Source organism: Caretta caretta, chromosome 10 (assembly GCF_965140235.1).
Source record: "Caretta caretta isolate rCarCar2 chromosome 10, rCarCar1.hap1, whole genome shotgun sequence".
NCBI lineage: Eukaryota > Metazoa > Chordata > Testudines > Cheloniidae > Caretta > Caretta caretta.
Window position 1 is genome coordinate 41,427,355 of NC_134215.1, and position 14,758 is coordinate 41,442,112.

The 14,758-nt window shown below is 49.5% G+C and overlaps 1 protein-coding gene across 4 annotated transcripts in view; it reads right to left on the reverse strand.

Annotated features, from left to right (window-relative positions):
* Positions 1 to 14,758, reverse strand: part of CD276 (CD276 molecule) — a 100,347-nt gene that overhangs the window by 22,428 nt on the left and 63,161 nt on the right. For all 4 annotated transcript variants that reach the window (XM_048866152.2, XM_048866151.2, XM_048866150.2 and 1 more), the window contains exon 5: positions 6,286 to 6,426. In XM_048866152.2, the coding sequence (XP_048722109.1) occupies positions 6,286 to 6,426 (141 nt within the window). The remainder of the gene's footprint in view (positions 1 to 6,285; positions 6,427 to 14,758) is intronic.

The window sequence follows — 14,758 nt, forward strand, 5'->3', positions numbered from 1 at the left end:
GGGTCCTTGCCCCACCGCTGTGGTTAGGCAGACACGTGTGGACAACACAGGACACCCTCCTTGGCATAGGGTGCATCCAAACTCTGGGAATGCACATGGCTGGGGAGAGGAGAGATACCTGGTGCATCTATTACGACCCCAGAGAGTAGGAACCCAGCTTGGGCTAACTGGGGCATCGCACTAAAAGGGATTAAATCCTGTGGTCCAATTTCTTTGGTCCCACTTTGTAGTAGCAGCATTGCAAGCTTTCACCCAGCCGCCCCCACAAAAATACTACCACTAAATGTGACTTGACTGAAAAACCAGCCATGTAACCCAGAAACCTGCCTCTCAGTCATTTTGATTCAGCCTTCTGGTAGAGGTGGAACACTAGTTTGCCCCTTTTCCAGCATCTTTCATCTAGGGATTTCAAAACCCTGGAATGAGTTATGCCTCCCAACCCTTCTGGGAGGTGGGGACATTTCACAGCTGGAAACACTTTCTACATGTAACACTTTACAAAGGAGTATCATTATCTCCATTTTACAGATGGAGAAACTGAGGCCCGGGGAAGTGAAGTGACTGGCCCAAGATCACCCAACTAACCAGTAGCAGAGGTACAAACAGAACACAGGTCTTCCCAGTCCTGTGCTCCATCCCTAAGGCTCACCTCAAGTCAGGGCAGAGCCCAGCACCCAAGAGCCTGAACTCCCAGTCTAAAGAACCCAGTGTGTCATTTACAGAACCCATCACTGCTGGGTGATTTTCCCTGGTCCATTTAGAGCAGGGAATCGGTGCTGGAGCATAGGAAATACACACCTTGCTTCCACTCTCTGTGCCTTTATTCAGTTCTCTGCTGGGATTGTTTAGCCTACAGAAGAGAAGAATGAGGGGGGATTTGATAGCTGCTTTCAACTACCTGAAAGGGGGTTCCAAAGAGGATGGCTCTAGACTGTTCTCAATGGTAGCAGATGACAGAACGAGGAGTAATAATGCGTTACCTAGGGAGGTGGTAGAATCTCCTTCCTTAGAGGTTTTTAAGGTCAGGCTTGACAAAGCCCTGGCTGGGATGATTTAACTGGGAATTGGTCCTGCTTCGAGCAGGGGGTTGGACTAGATGACCTTCTGGGGTCCCTTCCAACCCTTATATTCTATGATTCATGGCAGAGGATTAAGGAGGCGGTAGAAGAATTCTTAGATTATTTTGCCAGTTTTTACGGACATTTAAACATTTTCACAGATTTTATTGATGGGCAATTCCCCCCCTCCCATCCCTGGTTTCTTTTTTTTCCCCCCTCTCTCCTTTTTGCGACAGGCTGTGAATTTATCCACAACCCAGATGGCACTGGGACTAGAAGTTAGCATCATTTGTAATATTAAACCAGTTCCTCCACTCCACTTCCCTCCCACAGTAGTACCCCTTTGCCAAACACAAACCTGCACTCTCCCCACAACTGTTCCATTCAATGTAGCAGGTGCCTGGGTGCAGCAGCCAGCATGGGTTGTAGGTAAACCTGCTATTGAAAGTGCTAGTTAGTGTATGTGTATTTACCATGGCCTTCTAGTGGCTGGAGGCCTAAAGAAGATAAAAGCCCTACTGCTCGTGCCAGCAGCTGTTTTCACTCCAGTGTGCTGGGTTCTGTCTGCAATGCTGCATGCATGTGGCTTCGCAGACAGCTCAGGGGTCTGTAGGGATGCAGCTACTCAAACATGGCAGCCCTCCAGCACTGCCACTTTCCAGGGAAATTCTGGCTGTGTTAACTTCCGAGGCATGATGCCATTTTTGGAAGCCAGAGAGCCATACAGAGGGGCTCACCCTGAGACTTCTCCGTACCTTGGCAACATTCCATTGCTATTGATTGAAAGGGCCATTCATCAGTGCCAGGAGCCTTGATATTCAAATTGCCTTGTGTCTGGGCCACATGGAAGGCAGCAAGCCTGAGGCCCTCTCACAATGCACTCCCTGACTGTGAGAAGGCAGGGGTCTGCGCCAGGTAAGCATCCTGCTCTCCTGGTACCCTGGAGGATTCTCGGGTGTTTCAGTCCCCTGCTGTGCTGCAGTCCCCAGCACTCCCTTCTGCAAACCACAGGATCCTGTCTGGGTCCAGCAGCCTGAATTCAATAGCAGTACAAATAAGCCCCCTTTCTTCTCTCCCACATGGGGGCACTGCACCTGGCCATTCAATGGGCATGTCTAGACAGCAATCAAGATGTGTGATTGCAACATGTGTAGACAGACCCAAGCTGGCTTTGATCCAGCAGTAAAGCTATGGCAGCTGGACTTAGCCCTGCCCCTGCAGGACCCTGAGCTTTGATCAAGCTAGCCTGGGTATCCCTACACATGCAGCAGTCACATGTCCGGAGAGCAGCAGAGACACACAAGGCGCAGAGAGTCTTGTGGGCAGGCCCATTCCTGTAGTATGGGCCTCCCTCCCGTGGTACTGCAATATCAGCACAGGCAACACATTGGCTAGGGCTACCAGACAAACCCCTGAGACTTTGCAACACAAACCCAGCAGCCACAACCATCCCTATGTACACATGGGTTCCTTGATCTTCTGTCACCTCCCGCTGATAGATGCACAGGGTTCTTGGACTGGCCTGCCTCGTTCTCACCCCTTGCCCCCAGGTGTGCAGCCCAACAGAGGGTTGATCCGGCAGAATGCAGCTCATCTGCAAGTGTTTCCTTCCCCCACCGTGAGATGATGGTGATTGCGAAAGCAATCAGTGCCAGGTGGGGGAAGAAAGACACTTCAAAAGCAAGCGGGACTGGAGTTGGGAGGCTGCACCCCTCTGGCACAGCTGGGTCCCCCAGAGGGGGGCACTAGCCCCTCCCGTGGGGGGTAAGGAAAGCAGAGCACATGCCATAGGCTATTTCAAATGAGTTAGGGGGTGCTGGAGGCACACAGGAGCTCAATAGGCCATTAGCTCTCCATGGAGTCAGGTACAAGGCAGGCCGGCACTATGGCAACCTTCCCATACCCAGCTCCCCAAGGGCGCTCAAACCTCCAGCCGCAGCTCAGCTGGCTGGCACAGTAGAGGGACCAGTGCTGCGATGTGCTGGCCCCAGGACTGGAACAGCAGGGCGTGTGCAGACTAGGGCAGACAGGGTGGGGTTCCAGGGCACAGGCAGGAGGTACAGTGTGCGAGTTTGAGCAGCACCGGCCTGAACAGACCCCATATTGCTCACATTTAAGTTCACTAAATTCACTCTAACCCAGGCTCCTGCCGGAAGCTGCCTGCAAACCTCCTGCCCGCCCGCCTGTTCCTGGACAGAGCCTTGCTGAAATCAGGCAGCAGTGAAACACACATGGACATGTAGCTATTGGTACCTCCCCATTGGCCATGTCACAGGTCTGGGATAGTGGAGCTGGCGGCTTACGACCATCCATCAAGCAGAGTGGGAGAATTTCACACCCAACACCCTACTGCCTCTCACTTAGCAAAACCCTCACAGCTCTGCTCCAAGCTGGGCTGCCACATAAACACCCCTCTATCGTCTCCAGCATACAGGGCTTCTCACCATTGGCAGAGCCTTTCACCCTACACTGACACAATTAGAGGCCTTTGAGTGGTAAAGTTTCCCCCAGGCACTGTGTGCATACTGCATTCTCCACCGCGCACAGCTGCCTGCAGCAGGGCGAATTCCCTGGAGCTGGGCTCATCCTTAGAGGTGTAGGTAGTGGTGATCATCCATAGTTCAGGAGGTTTTCTCCACCCAGTCAATAATATTTGGAATAATCAGCTCCTCCCAGGCCAGCAACATCAAAACTGCCCTCAGCAGGGAAGTCACAGCCAGGGAGATGGGCATCAGATCTGCCAGAAGCCCAGCATCTTCCTCCCCAAAGTGCTTCAAGCACGCCAGGACAAAGGGAGTGGAAACTGCCTACATCTCCCAAGCAGCAGAATTGCTGAGCCCATTGAATTCAGAGGGACTCAAGCCCGTGCATAAGTGCTACCCTGAATTGGGCCCTGTCATAAATATAAAGGGAAGGGTAAACACCTTTAAAATCCCTCCTGGCCAGAGGAAAAACCCTTTCACCTGTAAAGGGTTAAGAAGCTAGGATAACCTCGCTGGCACCTGACCAAAATGACCAATGAGGAGACAAGATACTTTCAAAGCTGGAGGGGGGGGAACAAAGGTTCTCTCTGTCTGTGTGAGGCTTTTGCCGGGAACAGAAAGGAATGGAGTCTTAGAACTTAGTAAGTAATCTAGCTAGATATGCCTTAGATTCTGTTTTGTTTAAATGGCTGATAAAATAAGCTGTGCTGAATGGAATGTATATTCCTTTTTTTTTGTGTCTTTTTGTAACTTAAGGTTTTGCCTAGAGGGACTCTCAACGTTTTGAATCCGATTACTCTGAAAGGTATTTACCATCCTGATTTTACAGAGGTGATTCTTTTACTTTTTCTTCAATTAAAATTCTTCTTTTAAGAACCTGATTGCTTTTTCATTGTTCTTAAGATCCAAAGGTTTGGGTCTGTGTTCACCTATGCAAATTGGTGAGGATTTTTATCAAGCCTTCCCCAGGAAAGGGGGTGTAGGGTTTGGGAGGATTCTGGGGGGAAAGACGTTTCCAAGTGGGCTCTTTCCCTGTTATATATTTGTTAGATGCTTGGTGGTGGCAGCAATAAAGTCGAAGGGCAAAAGGTAAAATAGTTTGTACCTTGGAGAAGTTTTAATCTAAGCTGGTAAAAATAAGCTTGGGGGTTTTCATGCAGGTCCCCACATCTGTACCCTAGAGTTCAGAGTTGGGAAGGAACCTTGACATGGTGGAAGCAGTGGGATTAACTTGAAATCATTTTGAGATCAATTTGAGATTTTTTGAACAAGAAGCACAGATTTTAAAAAGCGATTTTTTTTTTCCCTTTGGGCTGCTGGAAAGCAGGTTTTCAGCTGAAAGCAGTTAAGAGTTTTTTTTTTTGTCTCTGCTTGGGGTCCAGAGCAGAGACAAAAGGGAATTGTCTTTTGTGAGCTGGAGTTTTCTCTACCAAAAGGCAGGGTAGTTAACCTCCTGCAGGGAAATTCACAAGTCTTCACAGACCTGAAGAAGATTTTTTTTACCTAAGAGCAACTAGAGGAGTTTTCTGTCTATTTGCCTGGAGACAAAGGTGTTAGGGGTTTTTTTAAGGATTTTTCTGTAGGCTGACAATCACTGTCAGAGAACATAGGTATCTGGTTACAGCACAGCAAAATTTTACAAGCCAAGTTTTTTGTTTGTTTTATTTCTAACTCTCGGGTGTAAAGTTAGTTAAAAATAGAGAGGCAAACATGACAGAGCCCAAAACAGAAACAGCCAAAGAGGCTGCCCACAGGAGAGCTATGGAGGCAAAGGAAAAAGAAATGGAGGAAAAGGAAAAAGAGAGGAAGCATCCCTGGAGATAGAGAAGGCAAAGGCTCAGCAGAATAGCAATCCTTCTCCAGGTACCATTTCACATCCCAGGAAGTTCCCCACCTACAAGTTAGGCGATGATACCGAGGCCTTCTTAGAAAACTTCAAATGGGCCTGCCTTGGGTATAGCATCTCTACAGACCAATACATGGTAGAGCTGAGGCCGCAGCTCAGTGGACCCTTAGCTGAGGTGGCGGCTGAAATGCCTAAGGAACACATGAACAAGTATGAACTGTTTAAAACCAAGGCGAGAGTCAGAATGGGGCTAACACCCGAGGATTCCTGTAGGCGGATCAGAGCCCTAAGATGGAAACCAGACGTGTCATTTACCCGACATGCCTACCACATTAACCAAGGGGTACTGGCAGGTACCGCTAGATGAATCCGCCAAGGAAAAGTCAGCCTTCACCACACAGGTCGGGCTGTATGAATTTAATGTATTCCCTCTCGGGCTGCGGAATGCACCCGCCACCTTCCAAAGACTTGTAGATGGTCTCCTAGTGGGATTAGGAGAATATGCAGTCGCCTACCTTGACGATGTGGCCATATTTTCAGATTCCTGGGCAGAACACCTGGAACATCTACAAAAAGTCTTCCGGGGGGAGGGATAGCTCAGGGGTTTGAGCATTAGCCTGCTTAAACCAGGGTTGAGAGTTCAATCCTTGAGGGGGCCATTTAGGGATCTGGGACAAAAATTGGGGATTGGCCCTGCTTTGAGCAGGGGGTTGGACTAGATGACCTCCTGTGGTCCCTTCCAACCCTGATATTCTATAAGAGAGGCAGGACTAACTGTTAAGGCTGAGAACCTTGACAGGCCCTCCGGGCTCGGAGCAGACAGGACTCTGAGAATTCACACCCTCGCCATACACACACACACGAGAGAGAGAGAGAGAGAGCGCTCTGGGCTCCTTACCGGCATTCTCTTCCTCTTCCTTGCAGCTCTGGCGAATTTTCTTCCGGCACACGTAAGCCAGGGCGCCCAGTAGCCCCAAGATGCAGATAGCGAGTCCCACGGTCACCCAGAGAGCCACGGCAGGGAAGGTGAGGTGCTGGCCTTCAGAGAGAAAAACAGAAATGCCACCATGGTCAGTGCTGCTGCTACAGAGAGAGAGGGAGCACATCCCAGAGGAATGCCAAAAGCTATGCCCTGGCTCCTTGCTCCCCTCCTATGGGAAGGGCGTTTGGTGGGACAGAGACACTGAGGGGCTCTTTGTCCTGTGCCTCCCCCATTAGCAAGGTACTAGAGCACACACCGAACTACATGCTGGGGAGCACTGCCACTGCCTTCAATGGGACAACTCACGTGCTTGGAGTTAGGCATGTACTGAGTCAATGACTGAGTGCATCATAGAATCATAGAATATAAGGGTTGGAAGGGACCCCAGAAGGTCATCTAGTCCAACCCCCTGCTCGAAGCAGGACCAATTCCCAGTTAAATCATCCCAGCCAGGGCTTTGTCAAGCCTGACCTTAAAAACCTCTAAGGAAGGAGATTCTACCACCTCCCTAGGTAACGCATTCCAGTGTTTCACCACCCTCTTAGTGAAAAAGTTTTTCCTAATATCCAATCTAAACCTCCCCCACTGCAGCTTGAGACCATTACTCCTCGTTCTGTCATCTGCTACCATTGAGAACAGTCTAGAGCCATCCTCTTTGGAACCCCCTTTCAGGTAGTTGAAAGCAGCTATCAAATCCCCCCTCATTCTTCTCTTCTGCAGCCTAAACAATCCCAGCTCCCTCAGCCTCTCCTCATAACTCATGTGTTCCAGACCCCTAATCATTGTTGTTGCCCTTCGCTAGACTCTCTCCAATTTATCCACATCCTTCTTGAAGTGTGGGGCCCAAAACTGGACACAGTACTCCAGATGAGGCCTCACCAATGTCGAATAGAGGGGAACGATCACGTCCCTCGATCTGCTCGCTATGCCCCTACTTATACATACCAAAATGCCATTGGCCTTCTTGGCAACAAGGGCACACTGCTGACTCATATCCAGCTTCTCGTCCACTGTCACCCCTAGGTCCTTTTCCGCAGAACTGCTGCCTAGCCATTCGGTCCCTAGTCTGTAGCTGTGCATTGGGTTCTTCCGTCCTAAGTGCAGGACCCTGCACTTATCCTTATTGAACCTCATCAGATTTCTTTTGGCCCAATCCTCCAATTTGTCTAGGTCCTTCTGTATCCTATCCCTCCCCTCCAGCGTATCTACCACTCCTCCCAGTTTAGTATCATCCGCAAATTTGCTGAGAGTGCAATCCACACCATCCTCCAGATCATTTATGAAGATATTGAACAAAACCGGCCCCAGGACCGACCCTTGGGGCACTCCACTTGACACCGGCTGCCAACTAGACATGGAGCCATTGATCACTACCCCTTGAGCCCGACAATCTAGCCAGCTTTCTACCCACCTTATAGTGCATTCTTCCAGCCCATACTTCCTTAACTTGCTGACAAGAATACTGTGGGAGACCGTGTCAAAAGCTTTGCTAAAGTCAAGAAACAATACATCCACTGCTTTCCCTTCATCCACAGAACCAGTAATCTCATCATAAAAGGCAATTAGATTAGTCAGGCATGACCTTCCCTTGGTGAATCCATTGTGGCTGTTTCTGATCACTTTCCTCTCATGCAAGTGCTTCAGGATTGATTCTTTGAGGACCTGCTCCATGATTTTTCCAGGGACTGAGGTGAGGCTGACTGGCCTGTAGTTCCCAGGATCCTCCTTCTTCCCTTTTTTAAAGATTGGCACTACATTAGCCTTTTTCCAGTCATCTGGCACTTCCCCCGTTCGCCACGAGTTTTCAAAGATAATGGCCAATGGCTCTGCAATCACAGCCGCCAATTCCTTCAGCACTCTCGGATGCAACTTGTCTGGCCCCATGGACTTGTGCACGTCCAGCTTTTCTAAATAGTCCCTAACCACCTCTATCTCCACAGAGGGCTGGCCATCTCTTCCCCATTTTGCGATGCCCAGCACAGCAGCCTGGGAGCTGACCTTGTTAGTGAAAACAGAGGCAAAAAAAGCATTGAGTACATTAGCTTTTTCCACATCCTCTGTCACTAGGTTGCCTCCCTCATTCAGTAAGGGGCCCACACTTTCCTTGGCTTTCTTCTTGTTGCCAACATACCTGAAGAAACCCTTCTTGTTACTCTTGACATCTCTGGCTAGCTGCAGCTCTAGGTGCGATTTGGCCCTCCTGATATCATTCCTACATGCCCGAGCAATATTTTTATACTCTTCCCTGGTCATATGTCCAACCTTCCACTTCTTGTAAGCCTCTTTTTTATGTTTAAGATCCGCTAGGATTTCACCATTAAGCCAAGCTGGTCGCCTGCCATATTTACTATTCTTTCGACTCATCGGGATGGTTTGTCCCTGTAACCTCAACAGGGATTCCTTGAAATACAGCCAGCTCCCCTGGACTCCTTTCCCCTTCAAGTTAGTCCCCCAGGGGATCCTGGCCATCCGTTCCCTGAGGGAGTCGAAGTCTGCTTTCCTGAAGTCCAGGGTCCGTATCCTGCTGCTTACCTTTCTTCCCTGCGTCAGGATCCTGAACTCAACCAACTCATGGTCACTGCCTCCCAGATTCCCATCCACTTTTGCTTCCCCCACTAATTCTATCCGGTTTGTGAGCAGCAGGTCAAGAAAAGCGCCCCCCCTAGTTGGCTCCTCTAGCACTTGCGCCAGGAAATTGTCCCCTACGCTTTCCAAAAACTTCCTGGATTGTCTATGCACCGCTGTATTGCTCTCCCAGCAGATATCAGGAAAATTAAAGTCACCCATGAGAATCAGGGCATGCGATCTAGTAGCTTCCGTGAGCTGCCGGAAGAAAGCCTCATCTACCTCATCCCCCTGGTCCGGTGGTCTATAGCAGACTCCCACCACTACATCACTCTTGTTGCACACACTTCTAAACTTAATCCAGAGACACTCAGGTTTTTCTGCAGTTTCGTACCGGAGCTCTGAGCAGTCATACTGCTCCCTTACATACAGTGCTACTCCCCCACCTTTTCTGCCCTGCCTGTCCTTCCTGAACAGTTTATAACCATCCATGACAGTACTCCAGTCATGCGAGTTATCCCACCAAGTCTCTGTTATTCCGATCACGTCATAGTTCCTTGACATCACCAGGACCTCCAGTTCTCCCTGCTTGTTTCCAAGGCTTTGTGCATTTGTATATAAGCACTTGAGATAACCTGTTGATCGCCCCTCATTCCCAGTATGAGGCAGGAGCCCTCCCCTCACAGACATTCCTGCCTGTGCTTCCTCCCGGTATCCCGCTTTCCCACTTACCTCAGGGCTTTGGTCTCCTTCCCCCGGTGAACCTAGTTTAAAGCCCTCCTCACTAGGTTAGCCAGCCTGCTGGCAAAGATGCTCTTCCCTCTCTTCGTAAGATGGAGCCCGTCTCTGCCCAGCACTCCTCCTTCATGGAACACCATCCCATGGTCAAAGAATCCAAAGCCTTCTCTCCGACACCACCTGCGTAGCCATTCGTTGACTTCCACGATTCGACGGTCCCTACCTAGGCCTTTTCCTTCCACGGGGAGGATGGACGAGAACACCACTTGCGCCTCCAACTCCTTTATCCTTCTTCCTAGAGCCACATAGTCCGCAGTGATCCGCTCAAGGTCATTCTTGGCAGTATCATTGGTGCCCACGTGGAGAAGCAGGAAGGGGTAGCGATCCGAGGGCTTGATGAGTCTCGGCAGTCTCTCCGTCACATCGCGAATCTTGGCCCCCGGCAAGCAGCAGACTTCTCGGTTTTCCCGGTCAGGGCGGCAGATCATCAAGGGAGATGATCCCAGGCCAGTGCCCGGGGGGATCTCAGTGGCCCCCAAAGCTCAGGAGCTATCGCAGTCCCCCTTGCTGCGGCGATGGGCAGCCCGCAAAAAGGTGGAGGTGGCTCAGTGGGGATGACACAGCCCTAAGTCAGGGTTCATCTCCGAGTCTCGGAGTGTGCAGAGCAGAGTGGGAAATCTGACCAGAACAGGCGGCCTTCCAGCACCTCCTGCTTCTGGGAAGCCAGCCCAGCTACGGACACCTCAGAAATAGAGTGATGGGGGCTTTGGGGTAAATATGGGGGAGTCTGATTTTATCACCCATTCCTACCCTGCTCTGCCACGAGGGGGCGAGGCTAGCTGATGCCCAGAGTACTAAGGAAAAAGGCAGTCAGTTCAGAGGGTCTCCTCTCCCCACGGCAGAGCGTGTTTTAGGTGGGTTAGGCTGACTTCCTCCGCCAGTTACTTGCATTTCAGACTACCTCAGTCAAACACAATGACTGGTGCAAAAACACTCCCACCATGGGGTCACGGGTGCACACATTACACAGAATGTGGATGGCCGCCAGGCCTGCAGCTGACTCATTCAGCTGAGAGATCTTGAACCAAGCCAAAAGGAGAGAACGAGTCACTCCCAAAAATATGTAGCAATAAAAAAAAAAAAAAAAAAGTGTGTGAGAACTGCAGTTCTCAAAAAGCCATTCAAAACCACCTGGTTTCTAAGTTCTCTCAGTCACTGCTTTGTGCAGCCTCGGTGTAATGTTTTATGCGAAATAGCCTAATTTGCATAAACACAAATAATTTGCTTATAACCATAAACTTCAGCACAAAAGGAAAATCTGCATGGGTTTAATAATGTTGAAAAGCGTTGGCTCAGCAGCCCTGGTGAATGAAGCGCCCCGCCAGCTAGTTGCAGGGAAAATGGGTTCTCGATGTGAGAGCTAGGATGGCCCAGTGGTTAGGGAGATCTGGAGATCTGGATTCAAGTTGCTGCTCTCCCATCATCATCCTGTGTGACCCTGAGCAAGTCACTCTCTCTCTCTCTGTGCCTCGGTTTCCCCATCTGTACAATGAGAACAGCCCTGCCTCCCAGGGATGCTAAAGTTTATGAGGTGTTCCAATGACATGGTAATGGGGGACAGCCAAGTACCAAAGTCCCCATCCTGCCAGCTTAGCTAAACGCCATTTGCCTGAGCAGTGGGTGTAGCCTGAACTAATACTAAAATGGCTTAATTGCAAAAGTACCGTAAAGACGAAAGCGTGTACAATTGAGATCAAAGCCAGGCCCAGCTGTTGGTGCTGACCGGGGGTTAGTCCTGCCTATGGTTGCAGCTAAAAACTCTTCAGAGCAGGATTGGTCCAAACTGCTAACAACAAGAAGGGGGAGTCGCTCCTGGTACAGCCAAGACCTAAACTATCCTAAGAGTGAGTGAAGATGAGAAGGCAGAGGCGGATGTGTGTCTGTATAAATTAGATAGAGGAAAGCTGTTTGCTGTGACAGTACTTTAACCACAGTTCATGCTACTGGGTTAATATGTTTAACTTTCTCTCTTCGGGGTTCATTAAATAGTATTTAGATGAACACACTCTAGCTCTCAGCATAGCAGAGGAAGAGAGACTGCAGTGCATCCTACGGGATATGCTGCATGTTCTGGTGAAGTTTGCTGGGGAAGATAGTGTGAGGATTGGTCCCATTATTTAGAATATGCTACAAGTGCCTCACCATCAGCAATCATCTGCAAAGATGCTTCTCAGAACTGCTAAATTTCCTCATTCCATCCCATATGGCTGAAGTGGGCTATAAGTGAGGCAGCATGGCCTAGTGGATAGAGTATCAACTAGCACTCAGGAGAGTTGGGTTCTAGTCCCAGCTCTGCCACTGGCCTGCTGCCTGAACTTAGGCTTCACCGCCCTGTACCTCAGTTTCCCCATCTATAAAATGGAGCCAATTCTCACCTCCCTCAAGATCTACAGGGGAAAAGGGCTTTGTGAGAGCTAGGTATTATTACAGGGTGCCTTGGCCTTGTGCCCATGGTGATGGGGCTTTAGAGTTAGATTAGCTAGTGGTAGATCAGGTGACTGTTTGTCAAACTAGGCCAGCTGCAGCCTCTCAGCCATCTCAACAGCACCTGTAGAACCGTGTGGTGCTCTCAGGCCATTTGGATCTTTGGATGTTCTAACTGCCACCTTCCACCATGGTTCTGGATGCAGCAGGCAACGCAGGAAAGCAGCTGGTTGAGTCACTCCATAAAACACTTCATCAACCTTTAAATAATTATACTAATACATTCAGATCAAACGCTGATCTGTCTCATGTTAGGAGTCTGGAGAGGAGACTCAGGTGCTGCTTCATCCTTCCCCTGCAATCTAACTCCAGCAGTGAGTGATAGGAGCAGGCACGGCACGTTCCCACCACAGGTTCAGAGGTATTCACGCACGTCCTGGCATGCACCTCAGTGGGTCACCCATGCCACCCATGGGCTGGGGGTGGTATCTGGCCACGGAAACTAAGCTGGGGCATATACAAAAGCAGCGGACGTGTTGTTCCTTGACTTTAGCAAAGCTTTTGACACAGTCTCCCACAGGATTCTTGACAGCAAGTTAAAGAAGTATGGGCTGGACGAATGGATTATAAGGTGGATAGAAAGTTGGCTAGATTGTCAGGCTCAACGGGTAGTGATCAATGGCTCCATGTCTAGTTGGCAGCCGGTATCAAATGGAGTGACCCAAGGGTCGGTCCTAGGGCCGGTTTTGTTCAATATCTTTGTTAATGATCTGGAGGATGGTGTGGATTGCACGCTCAGCAAGTTTGCAGATGACACTCAACTGGGAAGAGGGTACACTGGAGGGTAGGGATAGGATACAGAGGGCCCTAGACAAATTAGAGGATTGGGCCAAAAGAAATCTGATGAGGTTCAACAAGGACAAGTGTAGAGTCCTGCACTTAGGACTGAAGAATCCCATGGACCGCTACAGACTAGGGACCGAATGGCTAGGCAGCAGTTCTGCAGAAAAGGACCTAGGGGTTACAGTGGACGAGAAGCTGGATATGAGTCAACAGTGTGCCCTTGTTGCCAAGAAGGCCAATGGCATTTTGGGATGTATAAGTAGGGGAACTGCCAGCAGATCGAGGGACGTGATCATTCCCCTCTTTTCGACATTGGTGAGGCCTCATCTGGAGTACTATGTCCAATTTTGGGCCCCACACTACAAGAAGGATATGGAAAAATTGGAAAGCGTCCAGCAGAGGGCAACAAAAATGATTAGGGGACTGGAACACATGAGTTATGAGGAGAGGCTGAGGGAACTGGGATTGTTTACTCTGCGGAAGAGAAGAATGAGGGGGGATTGGATAGCTGCTTTCAACTACCTGAAAGGGGGTTCCAAAGAGGATGGCTCTAGACTGTTCTCAGTGGTAGCAGATGACAGAACAAGGAGTGTGGTCTCAAGTTGCAGTGGGGGAGATTTAGGTTGGATATTAGGAAAAACTTTTTCACTAGGAGGGTGGTGAAACACTGGAATGTGTTACCTAGGGAGGTGGTGGAATCTCCTTCCTTTGAAGTTTTTAAGGTCAGGCTTGACAAAGCCCTGGCTGGGATGATTTAGTTGGGGCTTGGTCCTGCTTTGAGCAGGGGATTGGACTAGATGACCTCCTGAGGTCCCTTCCAACCCTGATATTCTATAATTCTATGATCTACAGGGGGAAGGGAGGAATTGAGCTAGAGCTGCTGTTATGGTACAGCATTGGCCCAAATACTGTAGCAACTCTACAGCCTGTGTAATATGTTGGCTAAGCGGACTCCTCCCTCTAGCAGCTGGTCCAAACAGAAGATAAAAAGCTGCCTACTAGTGCAGTTTTTCTTTTAGCTCAGGTAGCAGAGGCCTGTGCTTATAGTGCCAAAGGTCCCAAGTTCAAAGCCTGCTGACAACCCATGATATGGGGATGTTACACAAAGTGGAAGTGTTTGGGCTACTCCTGAATAATAAACAGCTCACTGGGTTTGTTTTAAATAAAGGAAGATGCAGACCTGGGCACCAGTCCTTCAGAGGCAGCCAAGTAGTAAATAAATAGGCAGATTCTTTTTTTCATCCATTTTGTCTTCAAATTCCTTGATCATCAGGAGTAGCTTTGGTCATAAGAGATCTGGATTTTGTTTGAGGAATGAGAATACAGGAGTACCTCTGGTTACACGAGCTGGGATTAAAAACAAAAAGGCCCCTCAATCCTCAGGCTTCAGGGAAACAGCCAATCGCCCTTAGGGATCAGGAAGGGATTTCTTCCCATGGCTCTGCAGGGTATCGCACAAGCAGGTCAATTACAGTGGCTTGCACGTATCTGGCACTGGCCGCTGCTGAAGAAAGGAGAGTGGAGTATATAGGACACATGTACGTATGGTCCCGCCACAGGAAAGCCTGCTACCTCTGCAGCCGCCACAAAGGACCTGAAGCAAACCCAACACCGGTCTCCCCTACACATACACACACCCCTCTTGCCCAGGAAACAAAACTGGAGCAAATGAGTTTACATTTACATGCTAATTTGCCCAGCAATTAGTTCTGTGGTGCAAGGTTGCTCTGCTGGGAGGGAGGAGAAAAAAAAGCTGGGT